We start from the raw sequence: 22,145 nt of genomic DNA on the forward strand, positions 1-22,145 counted from the left end.
TAGGTGAAGGTGAATGGAGTGCTCTTATATGACTCAGGTCCCATGAAAGGTATACTATAATTTATTAATAATTTGATAAATTTATATAAATTTTCGAGTGTAAGTATAATTGCATGGTTTTTCAAAGTTCTTTACAATNATATATATATATATATATATATATATATATATATATATATATATATGCTAATATATCAATAATATATAAAAATAATATTCTGAAAAATAGATAATAGTACTTGTATGTGCTGTATGTATACACTTACATGTGGTTGTCATCTAGGGTGGAAAATAAAAAGGTAGGTGATCACTGATAAAAAAAAAATAAAATAAAAATAAAAAGATATATGAAAACATTGGTAACAAGCTTGAATCAGAAGCAAAGCCCTATTGGTCTCCTCAAAGGCTCAAGCCACTTTGTGATTGTGATGGCAATCATATCCTTAATAAATGCCCACCCATTTTAATACTAGCTTTTCCTAAAATAGAGCACCAGTGTTGTATTTGTATTTATGATGCTCAACATCATCCGCAGCTTTATTTGTTAAGAGTAAATTGATTAAATGATTATGTTGTTGCTTGTTTAGCCTTACTTTTGAAATCAATTATCTATTTTGAAAAATAATAAGCTTAAAATTTCTGATGTGTTGGTGAAAGCAGGGAATAAAAAAAAGGGCCTCACTTGGATCTTAGAGTCTCAAAATAACCCATTTGGAGAGATCTATACCTTTCCCCACCATCTCTCTCTCTCTCTCTCTCTCTCAATTTTATATATATATCATTTTTAATAATATCAAACATTATTCCTATCTTGGGATTTGTAATTTCAGGAGTTTTAGCCCCGGTTAGTGAAGGACCAGAGAAGCTTTCTAATTATGAATCGGGTATAGAACCTATGAGGAACGCTTGGTTACAATTCCGAATCCGCTATTACGTGTTTGCTCGAGTTTTTGTTGTCCGCTATTACGTGTTTGCTCGAGTTTTTGTTGTCGTTGATGTTGAAACGGTCTTTCTTTATCCATGGGCAATAAGTTTCAATGTATTGGGTGTATCCGTATCTATCGAAGCTTTAATTTTTGTGCTTATCCCAATTGTGGGTTCAGTTTATGCATGGCGAAAAGGAGCGTTGGAATGGTCTTAACTGAGTATATGTAAAAGATACCCCCTAACTTGATGCAATAAAAGCACCAAAGAGTTTATAGATATTCCTACGAAGAATACATAAATAGATGGAGACAGTGATAAGTGTTTATTGTGGAGACTTGATAGCAACCTCACCAGTAAAACCTACAGCTCATGACATGTATCACACATCACCTAACAAAAGAACAAAGAGGGCGCATGCACACACAATGACACAAACATACATTTATTATGGACTAATACCCCCACAAATTTATACTTATTTTGTAATCTTTACCTTTCCCGAATTTAAGCAGGCCCAGTCCATCACAACTCACAAGCCCAAATAACAGCAAAAGTTAAAAAGCTTTAATTCATAAAATTTCACTAAAACCATCATATGATCTTTAATAATATATGACCCTTGCCTTTCTTACTGAGATGTTATAATAAACCAATGCCCAGCCAGTAAAGTTGGGCTTCAACTGGAATAGTAAAATGATGACAAGCTTTTTTTTATTTTTCTATTTCAAATCCACATCAGAAATTCGCTTTTGCGTGAAAAAATTAAAGGCGAGGCAACAAGAATATATAAACTGATGCTTGAGAGGATAACAACAACGATGCTAATTGAGTTAAAATTCTGTAAATGACCAATTACCAGAAAGCATAACATCCTTTAGGTCCTTCAAATACTTTTCAATAAAGAGAAACCAAAATAAATAAAAGCCAATCGCATGCCATGTTCTCATTACCTTATCCATACAAATCTTAACAATAGAAACTAGAGCACAAACTTGCATAGAATTGAAAAAAATAGAATTCACAGTAGAGAGAATGAGGAACTTTCCTTTCTTTTAGAACACGATTTTCGGGTCACTTTAAGGTGACGGGAGGTGAGACGGAAGCATGGGAGCTTTAACCCATGGCATACTTTTGCGTCCAGCTACGAGCTGTGGTTTCGTACTTAGCTCGGTCGGTCTTATACATGTGGGCGATCTCCGGGACAAGAGGGTCGTCGGGGTTCGGATCCGTCAACAAAGAACAGATCGAAAGCAATACCTGTTACATAGCACACATACGCTACTCAGTTCTAAGCATCATTTGAACAAAAGAAATGTATTTATACACACTAGCAAGATAGTTCAAATTGTCAATAGTACGAAATAAGGAAAGAAGTCGCAGTCAAACAACTTCTAAGTTCACATGTAAGAACGACCAAAGAAAACAAGCAATTTAGTTTACAAGATCATCTGCATGAACCAAAAGCAAATCTCCTTTTCTTCAAAATACGAAAAGAAACATTCTAACTTCGTGTGAGATCTTCCTATGAAAACACAGGTTTTTTTCAATATAAAATGCATAGTAGGGTTGATTTAACCAACAAATGGCAATCTTTTCAGTAGCAGTTCTCCATACTGCAAATGGATACATTCCAAGTACATGAAGAGAGGTCTAATTTCACAATCATCTGAATAATATTTAATTAATAACGCGTCAGTGATGGCAAGAGTTAAACCTGCTAGCACGTTATAAAAGATCAATTTGTTTTCAAGATTTTGCACATGCTGTACCTTAGAGATGGTTAGAGCAGGGCTCCACTGCTCCTTGAGAATATCCAAGCAAATGCTACCATTACTATTGATGTTTGGATGGAAGACCTTTGTCTTGAAAGCAACCTAAAAGAGCAAATAATGATTAATGACATCAAATGATCCAAAAAATTAGACGCCACAACAAGAGTTTATTGCAATTAGGTCATAAGCTGATAATACGGAAATACATAAACATGAGTGGCAATTCTCACCCTTAGTATAAGTAGAATAACTATTATGCTAATATCTGGCATGATATTAAACTTTAAGACTAGTATTTTGTACCTGATAATGCAGCTACTCTCCTGCTATAAATCTACGGAGGTACCTAACACAGCGGCTCACTTTCTAGTTTTGAGATATAGGGCAGAATGGCTTTTTCTAGATCCAACCTTTTCCCATTTTATATATATATATATATATATATATATATAGAGAGAGAGAGAGAGAGAGAGAGAGAGAGAGCTAGGCTCCTATGCTTTCGAAAGTACGATGGCCTCCGTGCTTGTAAGTTATTTTCAATGATGGGACATTCGATTCAGTGATCGGTTCCGTTAGACATGATCTACGCTATTGGAATTATCTAGAAACCAAATTTTATAATTTTTTGACTTCGTTTGCCTAGTGAACAAGTAGCCTCAAAATGAACGGCTGAAAATAAAAATCTCATAAAAAAACAGTGATAAAGGACTCAAATTTCAAATCAGAAGTATTGTTCTTACTCTTGATGTTAAGTAGAATTTTTTATTAAATTTTCATGTAATTTGGATACTTCTACACCGTTGAACTTAAAAACGTGCCACATCGGCCGTTAAAATAGTCATTTTGAGACCCTATGATCGCTTGGTAAATGATGTCGAAAAATTTATGAAATTTGGTTTCTAGATATTCCAAAACGTAGATTATGCTTAACGGAGCCGATCGTCAAATCGGATGTCCTATCATCGAAAGCAACTTACAAGCACGGAAACCTCCGTACTTTCGAAAGTACGGGAGACTATATATATATATATATAAACTAACTGAAGCTTGTGCCGATTCATTAAAGAAGTGCATAAAATGATGGTTTATAATCCACAAAGGATGCATTTATGAAGTACAAGATGAAATAGAATCACAGAAACAACTGCCTTTACACAACGAAAGTGCCATAAATAAGAAACTATACTAGCTAATTATTATTGCAGGAACTTCACGATGTATGACATGAAAATCTCTGCTACAATACCATGAAAAAAATAGATGACTTGATCACTTTTCATGTTATTCATAGTACACCTTCAACTTCACCATCCACTAAACTTGATTGCAAGATTATCACAAGCCACAAACAATTAAACAACTAAAAAAAAGTGTAGTATGTATTCAAAGAACAAGGAAATTCCTCAGTCCAAAATTTGCATGATTTTAACATGTCAATCAAAAGAAATAAATTCCACACAATTTAGACTGGAAAATACAGTAGTTTGTAAGCAACAGAAACTGCTTAATTCCATTGATTGTTGTACTGTCAAAAAACTGAAAAGCCCTACGAGTGCATATGTAATTGGAAGTTTTAACTTGAATAGAATTTGCTTGTTAGATGGATAAGCACAAGAGAATGAACAAAACCATCGAGGTCATTAAATGGATGAGCAAAGAGAGAATTGAACCATGTGGCATGTGTAACCAATGATGTGTGGAGGAATCACAATACCTTTGGGGGCTTGAAAGGATAATCTGGAGGAAAATGAATATTTACTAAAAATACACCTCCAGCATATGGACTATCAGGGGGTCCCATAATTGTTGCTTGCCAATGGAACATGTCTTCAGCTGCAGGACCTGTAAAATAAAAGCATTATAAAAATCAACTTCAAATATTACTTTGCAACTCATCTCTAAACTATACAACAATAATGATAGAGTAGTCAGGACACAAGTGTGAAGTATCTGAGAATGATGACAGCTCTGAAACAAAAAAGCCAAACAAACCTGCACTGCAGGAGGTCGGAGGATCCTTCTGCAGATCCTTCAGTTCCTTCAAGATGCGTTTTGATGCCATGATGAGCTCTGCAAACAAAATTACAAGAGAACTATTGAGCTATTAAACAACGGAGAACACCGATAATGACGGTCATGATGCACTTTAAAAGAAGGAATGACAAATCAATTAATAATGAAAAGCACCAGAAAAACAAGTGCTTGAATGCTAGAATGCTAATGGGGACAAGGATCTTAAAGATGCACTAGAACCTGAGATAACCCAAAATGACGGAAAAAAAAAGAACTACATACAGCAAGATGAACAACAAAATCGAGCATTTTTGGTCAATCTAAAGGTGATTCCACTGTACTAAAAAATAGAAACAACTACTTTCTTAACCTCTTCAATCACATATATGTGGAAAACACATTTCATACTCAAGGTCCCATAAGAAAGCTCTTATATCGCCTTCGCTTATCATCGAATATCCTTTACATAGCACTCAAACAGTCCCTTAGAAGTAGCCGCATATATTCCCTTCTAGTCACCCTTCTTCTCCATGTTCTCCTCTGCCTTGCTCTTCCAAACCAAATGCTTTAAACTTCTACAACTAGAAAACAACTTTTCTAGACCATTTCCCCTCATTATCTGCATCTACCAATCCCAGTGAGTTTTAAAAAACTAAAATGCGCCGAGGGATTAGTAAATAAACCAATTTTCAGCTGCAAAAAACAAGTTTTTACTCAAAAAAACATCAAAATCTACTACCCTTAACACGAACAAACCCTAGATTACCAACACGAATACCCGGACAAACCTAACACCCGATCAAAATCAAACGAATCCGCGTCTAAAACACTCAAACCAAGTACGATCGGCCTCAAATAGATGAAGAATCGTGCACCAATCCTCCACAGATCGAAGTAAACAAGGAGCCCCTAATTACTCATCATGGAATTAGATCGAACGAGACAGAAGGGAAAAACAACACCTAAAATTAGAGCAAAAATTTCGGTGAGAGAGAAGGGAAAGGGATCAAATTAGGGTTCCGAACCTGCAAATCGCCGAGGCTGTGGAGAGGGGGGGGGGGAAGAGGACGAGGACGACGACGCCGCGACGCTCCGTAACGCGTATACACGAGAAAATGGTGTTTTTTTTTTATTTACTTCATATATACGTGAACAGGGAAATATGAAAAGACATTAATACCCCTGGATGCGAATTTGACGAAGAGTCCAAGATATATGGGTAAATTACACCAGTAGTCCCAATACTTTAACTGAAATAGAGCTTTTTAAGTTAAAAATATATAAACTTATTTTTTATCAACTATCCCCCGTTTGGACTTTTATGCTATCTAACCTTTTAATTTATCTAATTTGAGCAAATTAATAATTCTTTAATTTCAAAATCTGAATATATTATTTATCTTTATGAGTTTAATTAGTATATTTTGTCCAATTTACGTACTTATAAGTTTATTAAAATAAATAATTAGGTTAAATTTTATATTCCAAGAGTTATCTAATTATCTAAATCAAATAAATTAAAAATTTAGGAACTTGAATTAAAATTTTGAAAGATTGAATAGTTAAATTAAAATGGTCTATAGTACAGATAAGTTTTATACATTTTTACCAACTTTGAAATCCGAACTATTGAATCTTTTGTAATATTTTATTTTGGTTTAAAAATTTTTATAAAATTTTATTTTAGGTTATCTTGAATTATAAACTGTTGTTTATATTTAGTTTATTTCTATGCTCATCCATCTATTTAATGATTTAATTTATAAATAGAGAAATAATTACAATATAACTTAAAAATATAAACACGGTACATAAATATCATGCACAAAATGTAAATAATAATACGTCCATTAATAGTATAATAATAATAATAACATGTATATATTAAAATAATAATTTTGTGAAAAATAGAAATTTATTAGTGAACTTAAAATTTGAGGACCAAATGAAATTTTAGAGATTGTTTGGGGACTCACAGTGCAATTTACCCTTGAAAAATATTGAAACGTAATACTAATCCACGAGGGCAAATATGTAATTGAGGGTTCCTACGTTATCATAAAGAAAAGGATTATTATTACGTTGATTGGTCGAGAGGTTCTAGGAATTCCAGCCATTTAATTTAATTAATCGAATTTGCTTACCCTTTCTTGCTTTATAGCCATTGGTCCAAATTTTCGGTTCACGAAACCATTCCCTGGACCTGGTCCACTGGACCGACTCTCTCTAACATTATTATTTTTTTAAAAAGTTTCTTGGTTTGTGGTTTAGCCGGATGCAACTACAAATTCAGAGCATTTGAAGTAGGGATGTTAATGGGTATGAATACCTAAAATATTATTCGAATCCGAATCCGAATGGAGCGGGTTTATCGGACCTAAATGGATATGGATTCGATTATGGGTATAGAAAATAAAAACCCAACTGATATGAATGCCGGTATGGATTTTATATTTACCCGACCCGAGCCCGAACCCGAATAAATTATATATATATATATTAGTTATTTATTTATACAATACATAATATATGTATTGTTATATTTAATTATTTGAATTTGTGTTTTTCTTATTCAGATATTAATATTGTATGGCATGAATGTTTAATGTTGTATTTGATTGTATTTTGAAATTTTTGATTTTATTATAATATATTTTGTAATATGTAAAGATAAATTATTATTTCGGGTTCAGATTTTCGGATTCGGGTTTGGATTTGGGTTTCGGATTTATGGTCGGGTCGGATATGCGTATGGATTTTTAAAACCTGGCCGGTTCTGGTCTGAGTTCGGGTTTCAATTTGATTTTTGGATTCAAGTTCGAATTTTTAAAAATCCGATCCAAACCCGATCCGTTGACATCCCTAATTTAAAGATGCATATAGTTTTTGTTTGATTTTGTACCCGTAGCCGTTCTTTTTTTGGTTTGTAGCTTAAGATTTTTTTATTTACATTGAGTAATTTGATTCTCGGTCGAATATTGTATTTAAAATTGCAGAAAAATATTAATAGCCAAATCAAAGTACAAAAACCACATAGATCTTTTCATACCTCTTTTGTTGCGGAATTATATTACGATTATCAGGATCTGAACTCGTCTTCTTTTACGAATCCTTTAATCCGTCAACAATCTGTCTCGATTTCTCGCACGCTGTTTTTTCTCGTTGCTAATCGGCTATCAGAGTCGATTGTAGCACACCTCCTAAGATTTCTGACTGTACTCTAGAGCGATCTCAAGAAGAGAATTTCGTGGAGAGAATGTACTAATTTTTCTTGTATTTCACATGTAGCCAATAACTCATACATTTATAGGCCATAAGAGAGACGTTAATTCTAATCCTATTTTAACTGAATCTCATATAGATAGAGATTTAAACAGATTAGAATTTATTTTTTAGATTTATTTCTTATTCTATATGACTAGGAATATTTTAAATAAGTTTCAATATAGACGAAAAATTTTGTGTAGTTCTAATTATAATAGTTTGGCATCCTTGTACAGCTTGGATTGTAATAGATGGACTAAAATGTGTCGATTCAAACATTATTTAGATTTATTTATAGTTAAAACTGCAATAAAAAAACAGTAACGATATAATTAGTCCTATTAGCTTTTTTACATTTTCTTTTGCTGAATAATTGGTGCAGTGTAAGATCAAAGATGACTCGAGGGTTATTGATAAAAAATTTAGAAAAAAAAAATATCAGCGAGAAAAGAAAGAGATCTTAGGAACTGCTTTTATCATCACCCTCAAATCCACAGGAGGAAACTCCTCGCTTATATACAAATTATTTTTCATGTTCTCATTTGCACAATCCAAATAAGGAAGCTACTCACACGATACAACCAAAGAGCTTCTAAAAGGGGCTATTTGGTTCCTCAAAAAATTATAAAAATAAATTGTGTATCACTTTTCATTTTTCTCTTTTCATTATCCCCTTTGTTAAATTTTTGTTAAAATATATAGAAAAAAATCTTCAGATATTTTCTATGGCTTATCGAATATTTATTTTAGGATACTGCCGTTTACAAAACTTTTACTTTAATACTCTATAGTTTTAACTTTTTAATTAATTTAACGAAAAAATTTACGGAGGAATTAACGAAAAAAGAAAACGAAACTACAGAGTACTAAAGTGATACAGTTTAAACCGTAAAATACTAAAGTAAAAAAATAGTGGACTATAGGGGTGGTATTTGAATTTTTTTCTTATATTATTATTATTAAGGAGAAACAATTAGTCGACCTGTTTATCGCACGGCCTCATAGAGTCGTAAGTAGGTTCGAACAAGTTGACTAGTAAACTTCATTAAAATATTCGGGGAAAAAAAATGTATGGAGACCACTCAACTGTAAAACTATTTTGAAGTGACCTCCTAACTTTTTTTTTTTGTTTTTTTTTATCCACCCCTTCTCAACTTTTGTTTATTTTGGTTTCATTGATTCTGTCATTTAAATTAAGGATTTCATAGGTCATTTTGTATAGAACTTACATGAATTATAGGTCATATCGATTACCCGACCTTATAAAATTTTAATTTTATTGCTCGATCTTTTAATTTGTTTGATTTGAATCGGTTAATAACATTTAGATTTCAAAATTTAAGCTAATTTCTTACTTGAATAAATTTATACCAGCAAGAATTACATAAAGTATACTAACTAAATTTATAAAGATAAATGATGCAATTAAATTTTAAATTCAAAGTGTGGTTGACTGATTCAAATCAAATAAATTAAAAGGTTGGATAGTAAAATCAAAAATTTCGAAAGATTAAATAGACGATTCAAAATGCTCCATAGTTCTAAGTTTTGTATGTTTTTTCCACAGAAAAAAATTAAAAAAAAAAACTGGTAACTTCAGCAGAACTTAGAAAAGTTTGAATGAGGAACACGTCATTCTCCTTCATTATTCACCCTCTTAATTCGTCATCCAATACAGTATTAAGATTCAATAGAACACTTCTATACTGGAAGAGGTCATTCGAATTCAGAGACAAAGTAATTCACACGGCTCAGCAAACTGCCTCAACGAGATCTTGTTGCCGAGGACGGGATAACCAAGACTCAAATTGGAAAAAGAAAAATGTTAAGTGTTAAAAAAAAATATATATCTCAGACAAAAGCTATATAGTCGAATCACACCATGCGTTACTCCAACATCCAAAAGCTACAAACAATAAGGCGAGTCTAGTAAAAGCATGAATCTCTTTGGAAACCATATGTCTCTACAATTATGAGCACACTGCTCAGAATAAAATCTTTCTCATCTTTAAATTCTCAAGTTTCAGTACAACACGGCATAAATTCAAAAACATAATCATATTCTGGATAGGTACTCGAGGAGTCGAGATATTTCGAATTCAAACGTATTGCAAACATCCGAGCCCAGCTTCATCAAAAGAGAAAACAACCCAACACAGGATAAGAACAACACTGGAAACCACAAAAGCCGAAACCAACAAATAGAAACGAATTAGGAATCAAACAGCACAAATTTTACATCACAGGGAACAGGTGTCATAGAGGGCCGAATGGTTCTGGAAGCGGCTCGAAGCGGTGATCAAACATGGGGCTCAGGTCAGCCTTGTCCTCAGTACTGTGCAACCAATTCGTGTTCTTCAAGTCCTCTCTCAGCAAAATTGCATCGTAACGGGAGCTACCATAGTCGATTGGAGTCTCACGAGCTGAGAAACTTTCTATATCCGGAGAATTGTTGGCCGTGCTTTCTCCATTAATCAATCCGTTGCAGTCCATCGAAATAGTCCCATTAGTACTTCTATTATCCGGGACATCTTCATCATTCATGAGAGAAACCACCGGATCAGACATTCGAGCAGGTCGGCCTTTTGAAGCAGAGGAGCGGATGCTGTGGGGGAAAAGGGATGCACCCCGAATACCACCGAGGTTTTGCCGGATGTCCTGTTATTACAAAGAAAAGAAAATTCAGGAATTTGATTCTAGTGGTGTTATAGAGTTCATAATTTAAGCAAATTATATTCCTGGACTTCGATTGGATATTAAGTGTTATATGGCATAAGTACTGTACCATATGCCTGAGAGCCATGTCAAGCGACTTCTTTGAGATCGTCCTTCCAAATCCGCTGCTCTCTGAAGCACTAGCTGACTTGATAGGTCTCCGAGCTTCAGCTTCGGAGACAACTGGCTTTTGAATTTCAGGTTTTGTCTGATTGCTGCTGCTTATTAAAGGAGACTTTGATGGATTCTCTGTAAACTTGCTCCGACTAACAACAGGCAAGGAGATCCTCTTATTCAAACTCAAAGGAGCCGCAGGTTCGGAATTAGTGTTTGCTCGGACTGTCAATGCCATCCCAGGTCGCACTCTACCTGCTGAAGATGGCCTTTCGGGGAGCTTAGTTCTTAGGTTCGGTGGGGTATCATTTGGAAAATCAGGGATATCGAGTGGCCGAACTGGAGCTCTGGGCCGTGGACTCGGTGAATTGGCACGTGAAGAAGGCGCAGAATTTCGACCGCTTGTCGTAGGGGCCCGCCCGCTAGAAGTCAAGCTGCTAGTGACTGGAACACGCCCCACAGAAGGCGAGCGGCCTGTACTGATTGGCTGGCGAGTGGGGGTTGATGACCGGGAACTGGCACGAGCCACTGAGGAGCTAGTGTTTGTGCTAGAACCAGAGGTAATTTGGGAGCGAGAGGTAGGAGTTGATGGCCGAGAGTTTTGGGCCGAATTGGTATTACTCAAAGTAGGGGTAACTTTAGTCCGCGAGGTAGGAGTTGATGGGCGAGAATTCTGGATAGAATTAGTACTATTTGAAACAGGAGTAATTCGAGGGCGGGAGGTAGGAGTGGAGGGCCGAGAACTTTGGGCGGATGCAGGTTTCGTTAGTTGGGAAGTAGATGGTGGTCGGGCTTTGATGGGAGTGGATGAGCGGGCTGGAACTGGGCGTGCAGCTGGAGCAGATGGCTTTGGAGTAGTGAGGGTTGGAGGTGTTCTCCGACTGGGGGTTAAGGGTCTTGAGGTGATTGAGGATGTGCTTGTGTTGAGGATTGACGTTCTGTTATTATTGCTAGAAGCAAAGGTGGCTGAGATGGATGAGATGGAGGGGCGGGAAACAGAAGAGCTTCGGATCGGTCTTAAGGAACTCACAGGGTCTGGTTGAGAAGCTGAAAGCTGCAATAGAAACATAAAGCAAGAGGAGTTTATAATGTTAATGATTTAATAAAATTACAAGAAAGGTCTTTGTTTTATGTGGGCGGCATGAATGGAATAGCAGTATATGTTACTGTATTTAATTTGGACGAGATCCCATGTTTTGCTAATAAGATTTATGTCTTGGTTATGCATGAATCTAACCCAAATCCTATCCCTTGAGAACCATGATTATTAGAGTGATCACATACATTTTGATTTGCATTACCGTTCTTTTAACAGATCAGATGCCCTCCACATCAAGAGAGATAAATTTATACTACGTGATCAGTTTTCATGATGTGACGCACATAATAGTGCAAAAGCAAAAACCTAATGAAAAGGAAATTGAACACAAAGTATGAAAGGATATCGGTGCAGAGTTAAAAAAAAATTAAAAATCCTCTTTGACAGCATTATCTGCCTATAACACTGATAAATGGACTGCTTGCAAATATACGTAGCGGCAAGCTTCTGTGGCAGCAAAAAGCATAGGGAGGTTTAAACTATACATACTCTTGAAGCTCTTGTGGTTGACGATGACCTTGTGGCAGAGCGCTTAGGAACAGCAGAAGATGGTGGCTTCTCACTAGAATCCAGAAAAGGATCTCGTGGTGTTCCTGGGGGTGTAAGAAGCCTAAAGACATCGAACTTATATTAACAGGTTATAAACATTCAACTACAAAATTATGTTCAGGAGGAATCAGATTTGCAGGTGTAAATGGACAGTGTGAAGCGCCAAGCCAATGAAACTTTAAAATGCAATTAACCAAAAATCTTAGACAAAATGATGAAGATAACATTTGTTATAGCCATACCCAGTAAAAGATCAGTTATGAAGATAACAATCAGGACCACTTTCAGAATATTTCCTGCCTAAAGAAGCTGTGAAGATAAAAATGAGGACCACTTCTGAAGATTTCCTGACTAATTTGAAACTATGTAGCTATTATGGTCACTTCAGTTATATACTTTAACTATACAAGTAAATAATAATCCTCATAAAACATAAAAGACACAAAAGATAAAATATGCTGTGCTGATAAGAGCCTGCACACAAGGCCAAAATGCTTAAAGCCCAAATTATCATAACCAATGTGCTAGTTCTTATACACTGAATCATTCTCCCTACAATATCCAAATTGGGACTATTGGGGTGTAACAGTAGGAACTTCCCCAACTTAGTACAAATTATTTTGAATATCCAACCAGATAAGTAGTGATTCAAACATTCCACACCTAAGGACATTTGACGCCAAAATATATCTAACATACAGTTTCTGCATGTTTCTACATCGTTGATTCAACAAAAAAAAAAATTTGGTACTTAAATCCCAAGCTATCCTTAGCACTACATTATCGAGTTTGGGACTATTGAGCAGTGACAGTAAGAAATTCCCCATCTGTGATTCCAGCATTGCACAACTAAGCACATATAACAACAAAATAAATCTACTGCATTTTCCACAAATTACTATATTGATAAAGATCTCATGCATCCACTACAATAAACAGCTCCACCAATCTCAGATTCCACTTTAAATCAAACAAACTCACGCTAGATCGAGATCAAACAATACAACCAGCACAAGATTCAAAGTGAAGCAACTCACCAATCATAATCGTGCTTCCCCAAATCAGCATCGAGCAGATCATCCATCCCGCTCCTCCAAACCCTAGCCCGATCCAGCTAAAGCGAAGCACTCCACGATCAAATTTGGCCCTAAAAAACCGATTAAAGCAAAGATTTAGCGCATAAACAAGGAACAAACCGATCGAATTGGATCTTCGAGGGAATCTGAAGGCGCATTCACCATCTAGGGCAAAGGATTCGGAGCTTGATCGGATTCCGAGGACGCCGCCGCTCTCCACGCGGTCGGATCCGAGAGATCTCCGCAGGGTTCTCTCTTTCTCTCTCTACGGCTTTTCTCTTCGCTCCCGATAGAGAGAGAGAGAGAGAGAGAGTCGAGAGAGAGTATAATTTACAAGAGGTGTCTTTTGAGAGGGAGAAGCTCCGGCGAAACCACTGTTGTAGCTAATGCTACAACGCGGACACGTGGCTGATTCTAACTGGGTTTCGTAGTTAAAACAGATTTTCAAGTAAAAGTACTCAATAGCTATATTAAAACTTGAGTTCTCACGGGTGTTACAAACTTGAGTTCTAGAGGAGTTACTTGTCGCATACTCAGTTTCTTCCGATTCGTTCACCCGCGATCTGTTCGCTTACCACTGAGCGGACTTACGTGTAGTAAATAATAAAAAATAAAAACTCAAAGAATTCATGTAATGTTGGACTGCATCATGACAATATACTACCATATGATTCAAAATATTGCACTTTTGTCATTTTTATGCTTTTTAAGTTTTATTTAAATTTTCTATAAGAATCTCAACCATGTAATGAAAAAATGCTATATTTTATTATTATTATTTAGCTTATACAAGAAAATTGTTTTAAATTTTCAACAAAATGATTTCTTAGGTCAAGTTTACATAGGGGAGTTTCCATTATTATTATTATTATAGAAAGTTTGGAGTATTGTTGTATGTCTAAATTAAAAAATAACATATTCAATATTCGGGTCATTTTAACGAAATAAGGTACATCGAATGGCTCGTGAGATATGTTATCTAGCCAAATCAAAGATGCTAAGATTTTTCAAGGAGTAAAAATTAAATATCTAATGTTAATTATATTACAAAATTTTAATACCGAGTAAGTAATTATCAACTAACTTATTCCACCGTCTAAATAAAATTCTATAATATTACTGATATTTGGCGAACCATGCAAGTGACATTTACATGTAGGCGCGTATACCAATTACATATCTCTGCATCATATATATCGGCCTATCAACAATACATAAAGACAACTTTTTGAAAAGCTTGTGATAAGTATTTTTTGTAAATTGATATACTTCACTATCTTATATAATACAAATTTTATGAAAAACCTAAAATCAAGAGGCCTCTTTTGTCATCATTTTTTTCTTTTGGATTAAATTTCAATATAACATTGTATAGGAGAGAATGGTAGCTTATCTACAATCTTTATGTCTAAGGAATTTATTCTATAAAAAAAATTGGAAAAGGATTTTTTTTTGTTTTCAATTTTTTTAAGAAAAAGATAAATTGCATGTTTGGTTCTCAAACTATAGATAGAATGGGTGACAAATTTTAATTTGTCAAAATTTCTAATTTGAAGTTGATTAAATATTGATGTATCGTTAATATAAAAATAATGCAGCAATATTATAATTAGTAATATTTTATTATAAAGATGCTAAACCAAATTCATATCAGCGACACGTCAATATTTAATCAAATAAATTACAATATGAGATTAAACTATAATAATTATAAAAAATTTTAGTCACAAATTATATTAAATTAAAGTTTAAGGACGGAACTGTTATCTACCTTAAAAAAAAAAAGAATTATTATTTATCTCTTCGCCCGGCCCGGAATGCAAAATAGTAAGAGGTGGGTTGTATTAATCTCGTACGGTTGGGGTTGCAGGGAATTTTAACGGGAGAGAAACGGCGGTGACGGAGGCGTGTACTTGAGACGGTAACGGCGGGGGTTGGCGGCTATACGTCGTGTACGGTTAAGTTATTCAACTGTACTTTGTATTTACCGAGTTTCAAGGAATAAATAAAACCGAGAGAAAAATACTGTACATTATATAATAAAATAAAAAAAAAAACTTCAAAAAATCCTCCTGTGGTTTCGTATTTTTTTATTTTAGTACCCTGTGATTTAAAATGTATCAAGTTAGTATTCTGTGGTTTCACACTTTCTCACTTTAGTACCCTGTGGTTTAAAGTGTATCAAGTTAGTACCCTGTGATTTTATTTTTGTATCAAGTTAGTATCCTGTGATTTTATTTTTGTATCAAGTTAGTACCCTGTGATTTTATTTTTGTATCAAGTTAGTATCCTGTGATTTTATTTTTGTATCAAGTTAGTACTCTGTGGTTTTTAAACCACAGGGTACTAAAGTGAGAAAGTGCGAAACCATAAGGTACTAACTTGATACACTTTAAACCACAAGGTACTAAAGTGAAAAAGTGCAAAATCACAGGGTACTAACTTGATACACTTTAAACCACAGGGTATTAAAGTGAGAAAAAGTGAAACCACAAGAAAAGCATTTGAAGTTTTTCCTAAAATAAATATATTCGTACGTGTTTTCTCTTGCTCAAAATATAGAATAAATTGTTTATAAAATTTCTGTAGCAAAATTAATATGAGTAACAGAAAAAACTAATAAGAGTACATGATTTTTTTTTTTAAATCCATAAGTTTTGGACCGTTAGATTTACTTTTTGACCATTTTCATTTACTAGATTACATTATTCAATCTATCATTCACTCAACCATAGATGACCATTATCACTCTAATCACACATCATTTAATTCAAAGGCCGAAAACCTATGAGCATCAATCACTTGATATTTTTAAAAGTATAAGAGCACAATTCAAAATATATATAGATAGATAAATAGATAAAAGCTTTATATATAGAGAGAGAGGTTTGTGTATTTGTAGAAGTACGGTGACTTCAGTATTATAAAGTCATTTTCGATGCTAGGATATTTGAATCGACGAATGGCTCTATTAGACTTGGTCTAGAATATTTAAAATATCTAAAAAATAAATTTCACCAATTTTTTTACATCTCTAGTAATCGAAGTGTCCAAAATTAACAATTTCAGTAATCATGATGAGACGCTTGTAAGTTTAACTGTATAGAAATTTTCAAATCACGTAAAATTTTGATAACAAATTTTTTATATTATATAAGACAAGATGAATGTTTTTAATCATTTTTTATGATATTTTTTTTTAGCCGTCAATTTTGGCCCATGTCGATTACTAGGTACACGATATAATTTTTAAATACTTGTATATTTTAGATAAAATCTAAGAAAATTGATTGTCGGTTTAAAAATCTCGTTATGTCACCGTACTTTTAAATACTTGTATATTTTAGATAAAATCTAAGAAAATTGATCGTCCGTTTAAAAGTCTCGATATGTCACCATACTTCTAAAATTACAATAGCTCTCTCTATAAACATATTGTATATTCAAACTGTCAATAATTTGTAAGAAAAATTTTTGGAAAAAAAAATTCTAATAACAAAATTTTTTAAAAAATAATAAAATAAATAATTTTTTTAAAAAAAATGATTAACTGCAGGCACTGCATTAGTAATAAAACGATTGTATTTTATTTTTTTTTCCCATTTCGTGGGACCGTAAAATTTGAGGAATTCTATACTGTCACATTTGCACCACGTCATCAATAACAAGATAATTACATTCCTTCTTTTCAAACAAAAGAATAATAAAAATATTTTTTTACAATCATGATAAGTGGCGGAGTCATTGAGAGACCCACAGTGGCCATGGTCCCTCCTAATTTTTTAAAATTACATAAAAATCCTTTGTAATAAAAATTAAAATATTATAAATTTTAATTTTAGAGGGGCAAATTAATTTTTTTAATAAAATTTGTGTCTCAAATTTTTTTTTTCAAATTTCTTGATCCTTTCACTTCAATTCTTACAGTCTTGTCCCTCTTTGAACATATTGTCATTATTCTTGCTAGTAATAACTAATCAGTAAATCTGATAATTTTTTTTTCTTATTATTCGATGTTGAATTTTTTTCTATCAAATCTAAATCTTGGTCCCCTGAATTTTAACTTCTGGTTTCGTCCCTGCATGATGAGACATATACTCCTAAAAAAATATATTTAATTAGTTTGTTACGTCATGATCATCAATATACCCGTTGTATTTATAAAATTTCATGGTACGGTCATCATATATCCTGCGGAATGAATTAAAGAGTTAGGTGTTAGAAAAATTATGCGACCTTTCCTATTCGTACGAGACACGTTATATGCGGGCCCACTCACGTGTCGATTTACAATAATACATTTGGGCTCATCGGAATCATCATTATTCGAATCTGTACGGTATGGAGAGGATACGGCATGCCTGATGCGGCTGTCCGTATTTAGGGATTAATGGATTATACGGGCACCTTTTAATTAGTTGTAAAAGTTCTATGGATCAAAGTGCCAAGATTTGGAATCTTGGATTTTTTATTTTTTTTATTTTTTTTAGGGCTTTTTTTACAAATAGCCCCCTTACAAATTTTTTTTTTAAAATTGGCCCTGTCAAAAATTTATTTGCAAAAATGGCCCTGATCCCGCCACGCAAGCACCACGTCAGCGCCACGCGGGCGGGGCTGGACCAGATGGTTAAGTTGAACACGGTGAACCATTCACCGTGTTCAATACAAAGTTTTTGTATTGGACACGATGAATGATTCACCGTGTCCAATAGAAAATAGCTAAGATCGAAATATTTGTATTGGACACGGTGAGCCATTTACCGTGTCCAATACAAATAATTGGACACGGTGAATGGTTCACCGTGTCTAATACAAATACCTCCAACTTAGCCATTGTTGGAGTATTTGTATTGGACACGGTGAATCATTCACCGTGCCGTGTCCAATACAAAAATCTTGTATTGAACACGGTGAATGGTGAATGGTTCACCGTGTTTAACTTAAACATCTGGGCCCGCCCTGCCGGCGTGGCGCTGACGTGGCGCTGGCGTGGCAGGGACAGGGCCATTTTTGCAAATAATTTTTGGACAGGGCTATTTTTTCAAATAAAATTTGTAGGGGGCTATTTGCAAAAAAAGCCCTCTTTTTATTTTTTTGCCTAGAGCTCCGAGGTTAGACTTCTAATCTAATATAATATAACTAACCAATAATCACATATCGTATGAAAAAAATAATTCTGATTAAATTATAAAAAAATTTCACTTTAGTAATAATAACTGAACTTAAGTATTTTGGGCCGATGATTTGGATCTAATAAGTTATTTTTTTAGTGGATGAAATCATTACACCAAATTTCAGAAAAATATAAATATCGTATTCCAACTCCCACTCAAATCATTACACCTGAGTTCAGGAAAAAAAACAAAAATATCGTATTCTAAGCTCTCACTCACAAATCATGATTGTTTGAAGATCGGCCTTTCGAATTCAATAGGGTGGGGGATAAAACCGAGCTGGCGAAATTTGCTGGTTTCTCGCTCTTTGGCGTTTGGTCATTCTGAAATAGTCCTCAACTTTTTCTTTTTTTGCTTTGTTAGTATAATTCTTTTAATTTCTAATATTTTTACAATCAAATAATTTTAGCTGAATAAATAGAAATTTTTTCTAATTATTGACTTCTTTTTCAAATTTAAGTCTTATATAGCGAATAAAATTATATTAATTAACTGCTCATAACTGAATAAAGCATGAAACTTAATAAAATTTTAACTTAGTTAATTAACTAAAAAAATTATTGAAAAGGTGTCAATGAAATAAAAAAAAGAAGAAAAACTACATACAGTTCACAAGTTTATTTTAGAATGGCCCATTTCTGAGAGGGTCTCCATATATTCATACATTCTATAAATTTAGAGTTAACTCTAAACTGACTGAAACTAAATTTTCTATTTATCGTAACTTAGCTATTTTTACTTTATTCTTGCTGCAGCAGAACTATTAGTTTCAAATGAGAATTTTAGCTTACAAACTAACTTTAGCTTATATAATATTTTAATAATTTTATATTTAATGAAATGTATTATTTTTTATATGTATTACATTGTACATATATTAAATATTCTATATATGAGAGCTATAGATAAGGTCACTATTGACATTGTAAAACAATTAATATACTTTCTTAACTATTCTTCATTATTCTTAAAAAAATTACAAAATAAGATTTTGATTATCATAAGAAATAAAAGAATATCAAACCAAACTTAAAATTTCTTTTATTTCTCTGTATTCTAGAATAGTAGGTTATTTCAAGAATAAAAATATATAGTTCTTTCCAACATTATTTTATTACCAAATGCAGTATTAATTTTTGCAGCAGCACCTGTTTTTTTTTTTTTTTTTTTTTTTTGAGAGAAAGACAGCACGCTATCTGCTTCATTCATTTAGCAGATGAATTTAGCTACAGGGCTTGAGGCAAACGCGGCCTCGAAAAACATAGTAGGCAACCAAAACAAAAAAGACAAATAGAAACTAAAATAAAAAACTACAGAAAATTGATACTTATACTCCTTACTCAAAATCAAGGCACTAAGAGCTACAAAACTCAGTCCATTATCTACTCACGTCCCGTATCCGTCTAATAGTCAAAAAAGGGTCAAATGATTGGCTCCTAAAAATAATATTATTTCTTTCCCGCCAAATTATCTACCAACAAGTTACGACCCTGATTAGATTCCTCGCAGCTGCCCCTTGGCGGCGGTCCCCAGCCAGAAGCTCCCAAACACTCTTGACCTCCATCCCCGGTCCTGGAATGTGCCTACCTTCTAGGATGTTATACATGAAAAATCTGCTGATTACGTATCCAACCCGCAGGTGATCAACAGTCTCTAAATCGTTATCGCACATCACGCACTGTTGATTCCTAAACCAGCCTCTTTTGAGTAAGTTGTCAATTGTAGATAGGCAGCAGCACTTGTTAGCGCATGACTGTTACATGACCAATACATCTTGATCAAATCCATCCAAACATCATATATCTCACTATATATTGTGAAAGGGAAATACCTAACATGCCCAACTTGGTCTAAAATACAAAGATGTCAAACATAAGCATCTTTGATGGAGCAATTTGTCTAGGCCTCTCTTTTGCTAAGTCTCAACCACTGGCCATTTTGGTCTTGCCTAAATTTTCCAGTTGGAAACATAACATCCCACTGTTAGGTTAAGTGCCTATTTGGCCTACTTATAGGATATATATTTTCAATTCATCAAAATTGGCAGTTGCTGTTTGATAAATAAAAATTTGATTTTCACTTCATGGAAACTTGAAGTGAGCTTTTAGGTTCCGAAGATTGTGACCTTTGATTCGATATTTCTATTTATACAACAAAAGAAAGTGTTGTCATGTAGATTAAGAGCTTATTTGGCTCGATATTTACAATTGGCGGTGGCGCTCCAAGCCAAATAAAACTTGAATATAAACATTTTATTCCCATGAAGTTCTGAGTTTGCAAACATGTTGTGTGTGCCCTATTTCAGGGACTTGTAGTTTCTAAATTTTCACTTTACCAGCAGGTTTGGGCATGAATTAAGTCGGCATCTCGAAACACGTTGCACATAGCGCTTGCGGTTTTTAGAGCGTGTTTGGTACTGTGAAATCCCAGCAATGAGGCGCTGGAGTTCCCGCCTTATGGTGGAACTTTTTTTTTTTTTTTTTTTTNCTTGCCTATATTATAGAGGTCAAGTTGTTGTTGTTGTTGTTGTTTTTTTTTTTTTTCTTTTTTTTTTTGATTTTTTTTTTGAGAGATAGGTAGCATGCTACTCGCTTCGTTTATTTCATTTAGAAATAAACTTAACTGGAAATGTGAATCAAGTAGGATTCGAACTTGGGTCTCGGGTATCAATCACCAAGCCCTTTGCCACCTGCTCAAGGGGCGGTCGGTGGAACTTGAACTCAACATCACACCGTCTACGTGCGATGTCGCGAGTTCATGTCCTCCCAGCGCGATGCCACGAGTTCAGGGCGGTCTCAATAGGTTGCTCCGCCGGCTTCATTTGATCTCTATTTCTTGATCTTTTATTTAAGATAAGGGTGAAATATTGGTCAAATTGCTATTTCGGATTGGTGTAGCAAACATGCCTGCTTGGGCCACTAAGTAGGCCTTTCACCACAAAATAGTGTGTTGTGCAGTCCAATTCAATCCGGGCCAGGTCCAAAAACATTTAACATAAGAAGCAGAGCTTAATCTTAAGTGTGTTGCGCGCGGCTAGAAAATACACACAATACTATTCTTTATTTTTTCGTGGGTACTATTTTTTAGGGTTAAATGCATACAGGTCCCTACAAACATAGTCAATTGCGAAAATATTCCTGCAAAACGGAAACTCCATAAGTTATCCCTGCAAAAGTCTAAAGTTATGCAGATATGTCCCTGCCGTTAAGGACTGTTAGAAAATTTTCATTAACCACGGTTAAAGTACTTAACCATGGTTAATTATAAGATAAATTTACGATCCTACCCTTCTTCTTCTTCCTCATCTTCTTCTTCCCTCTTCTTCGTCGCCGGCGAGGGCGGCGGCGGCAGCGACGGCGGCGACGACGGCGGCGACGGCGAACCCTCTCACTTTCTTTTCCTCCTTCTTCCTCTCCCTCTTCCCTTTTCTCCCTTCTTCTTC

General features: G+C 34.3%; 2 protein-coding genes across 2 annotated transcripts; both read right to left on the reverse strand.

The window, feature by feature from the left end:
• On the reverse strand, nt 1,751-5,820 carry LOC109719636 (ubiquitin-conjugating enzyme E2-17 kDa). The gene is made up of 5 exons (XM_020246408.1): nt 5,738-5,820; nt 4,692-4,769; nt 4,414-4,541; nt 2,697-2,801; nt 1,751-2,184 (listed from the first exon to the last, which is right to left on the reverse strand). The coding sequence occupies exons 2-5, from the start codon at nt 4,759-4,761 to the stop codon at nt 2,041-2,043; spliced, it is 447 nt and encodes a 148-aa protein (XP_020101997.1). The 5' UTR covers nt 4,762-4,769; nt 5,738-5,820; the 3' UTR covers nt 1,751-2,040.
• LOC109719615 (sialidase-like) lies at nt 9,938-13,845 on the reverse strand. The gene is made up of 5 exons (XM_020246387.1): nt 13,692-13,845; nt 13,491-13,600; nt 12,394-12,514; nt 10,762-11,859; nt 9,938-10,634 (listed from the first exon to the last, which is right to left on the reverse strand). The coding sequence occupies exons 2-5, from the start codon at nt 13,535-13,537 to the stop codon at nt 10,233-10,235; spliced, it is 1,668 nt and encodes a 555-aa protein (XP_020101976.1). The 5' UTR covers nt 13,538-13,600; nt 13,692-13,845; the 3' UTR covers nt 9,938-10,232.

The sequence above is a fragment of the Ananas comosus genome, linkage group 13 (assembly GCF_001540865.1).
Source record: "Ananas comosus cultivar F153 linkage group 13, ASM154086v1, whole genome shotgun sequence".
In the NCBI taxonomy this organism is placed as follows: domain Eukaryota; kingdom Viridiplantae; phylum Streptophyta; class Magnoliopsida; order Poales; family Bromeliaceae; genus Ananas; species Ananas comosus.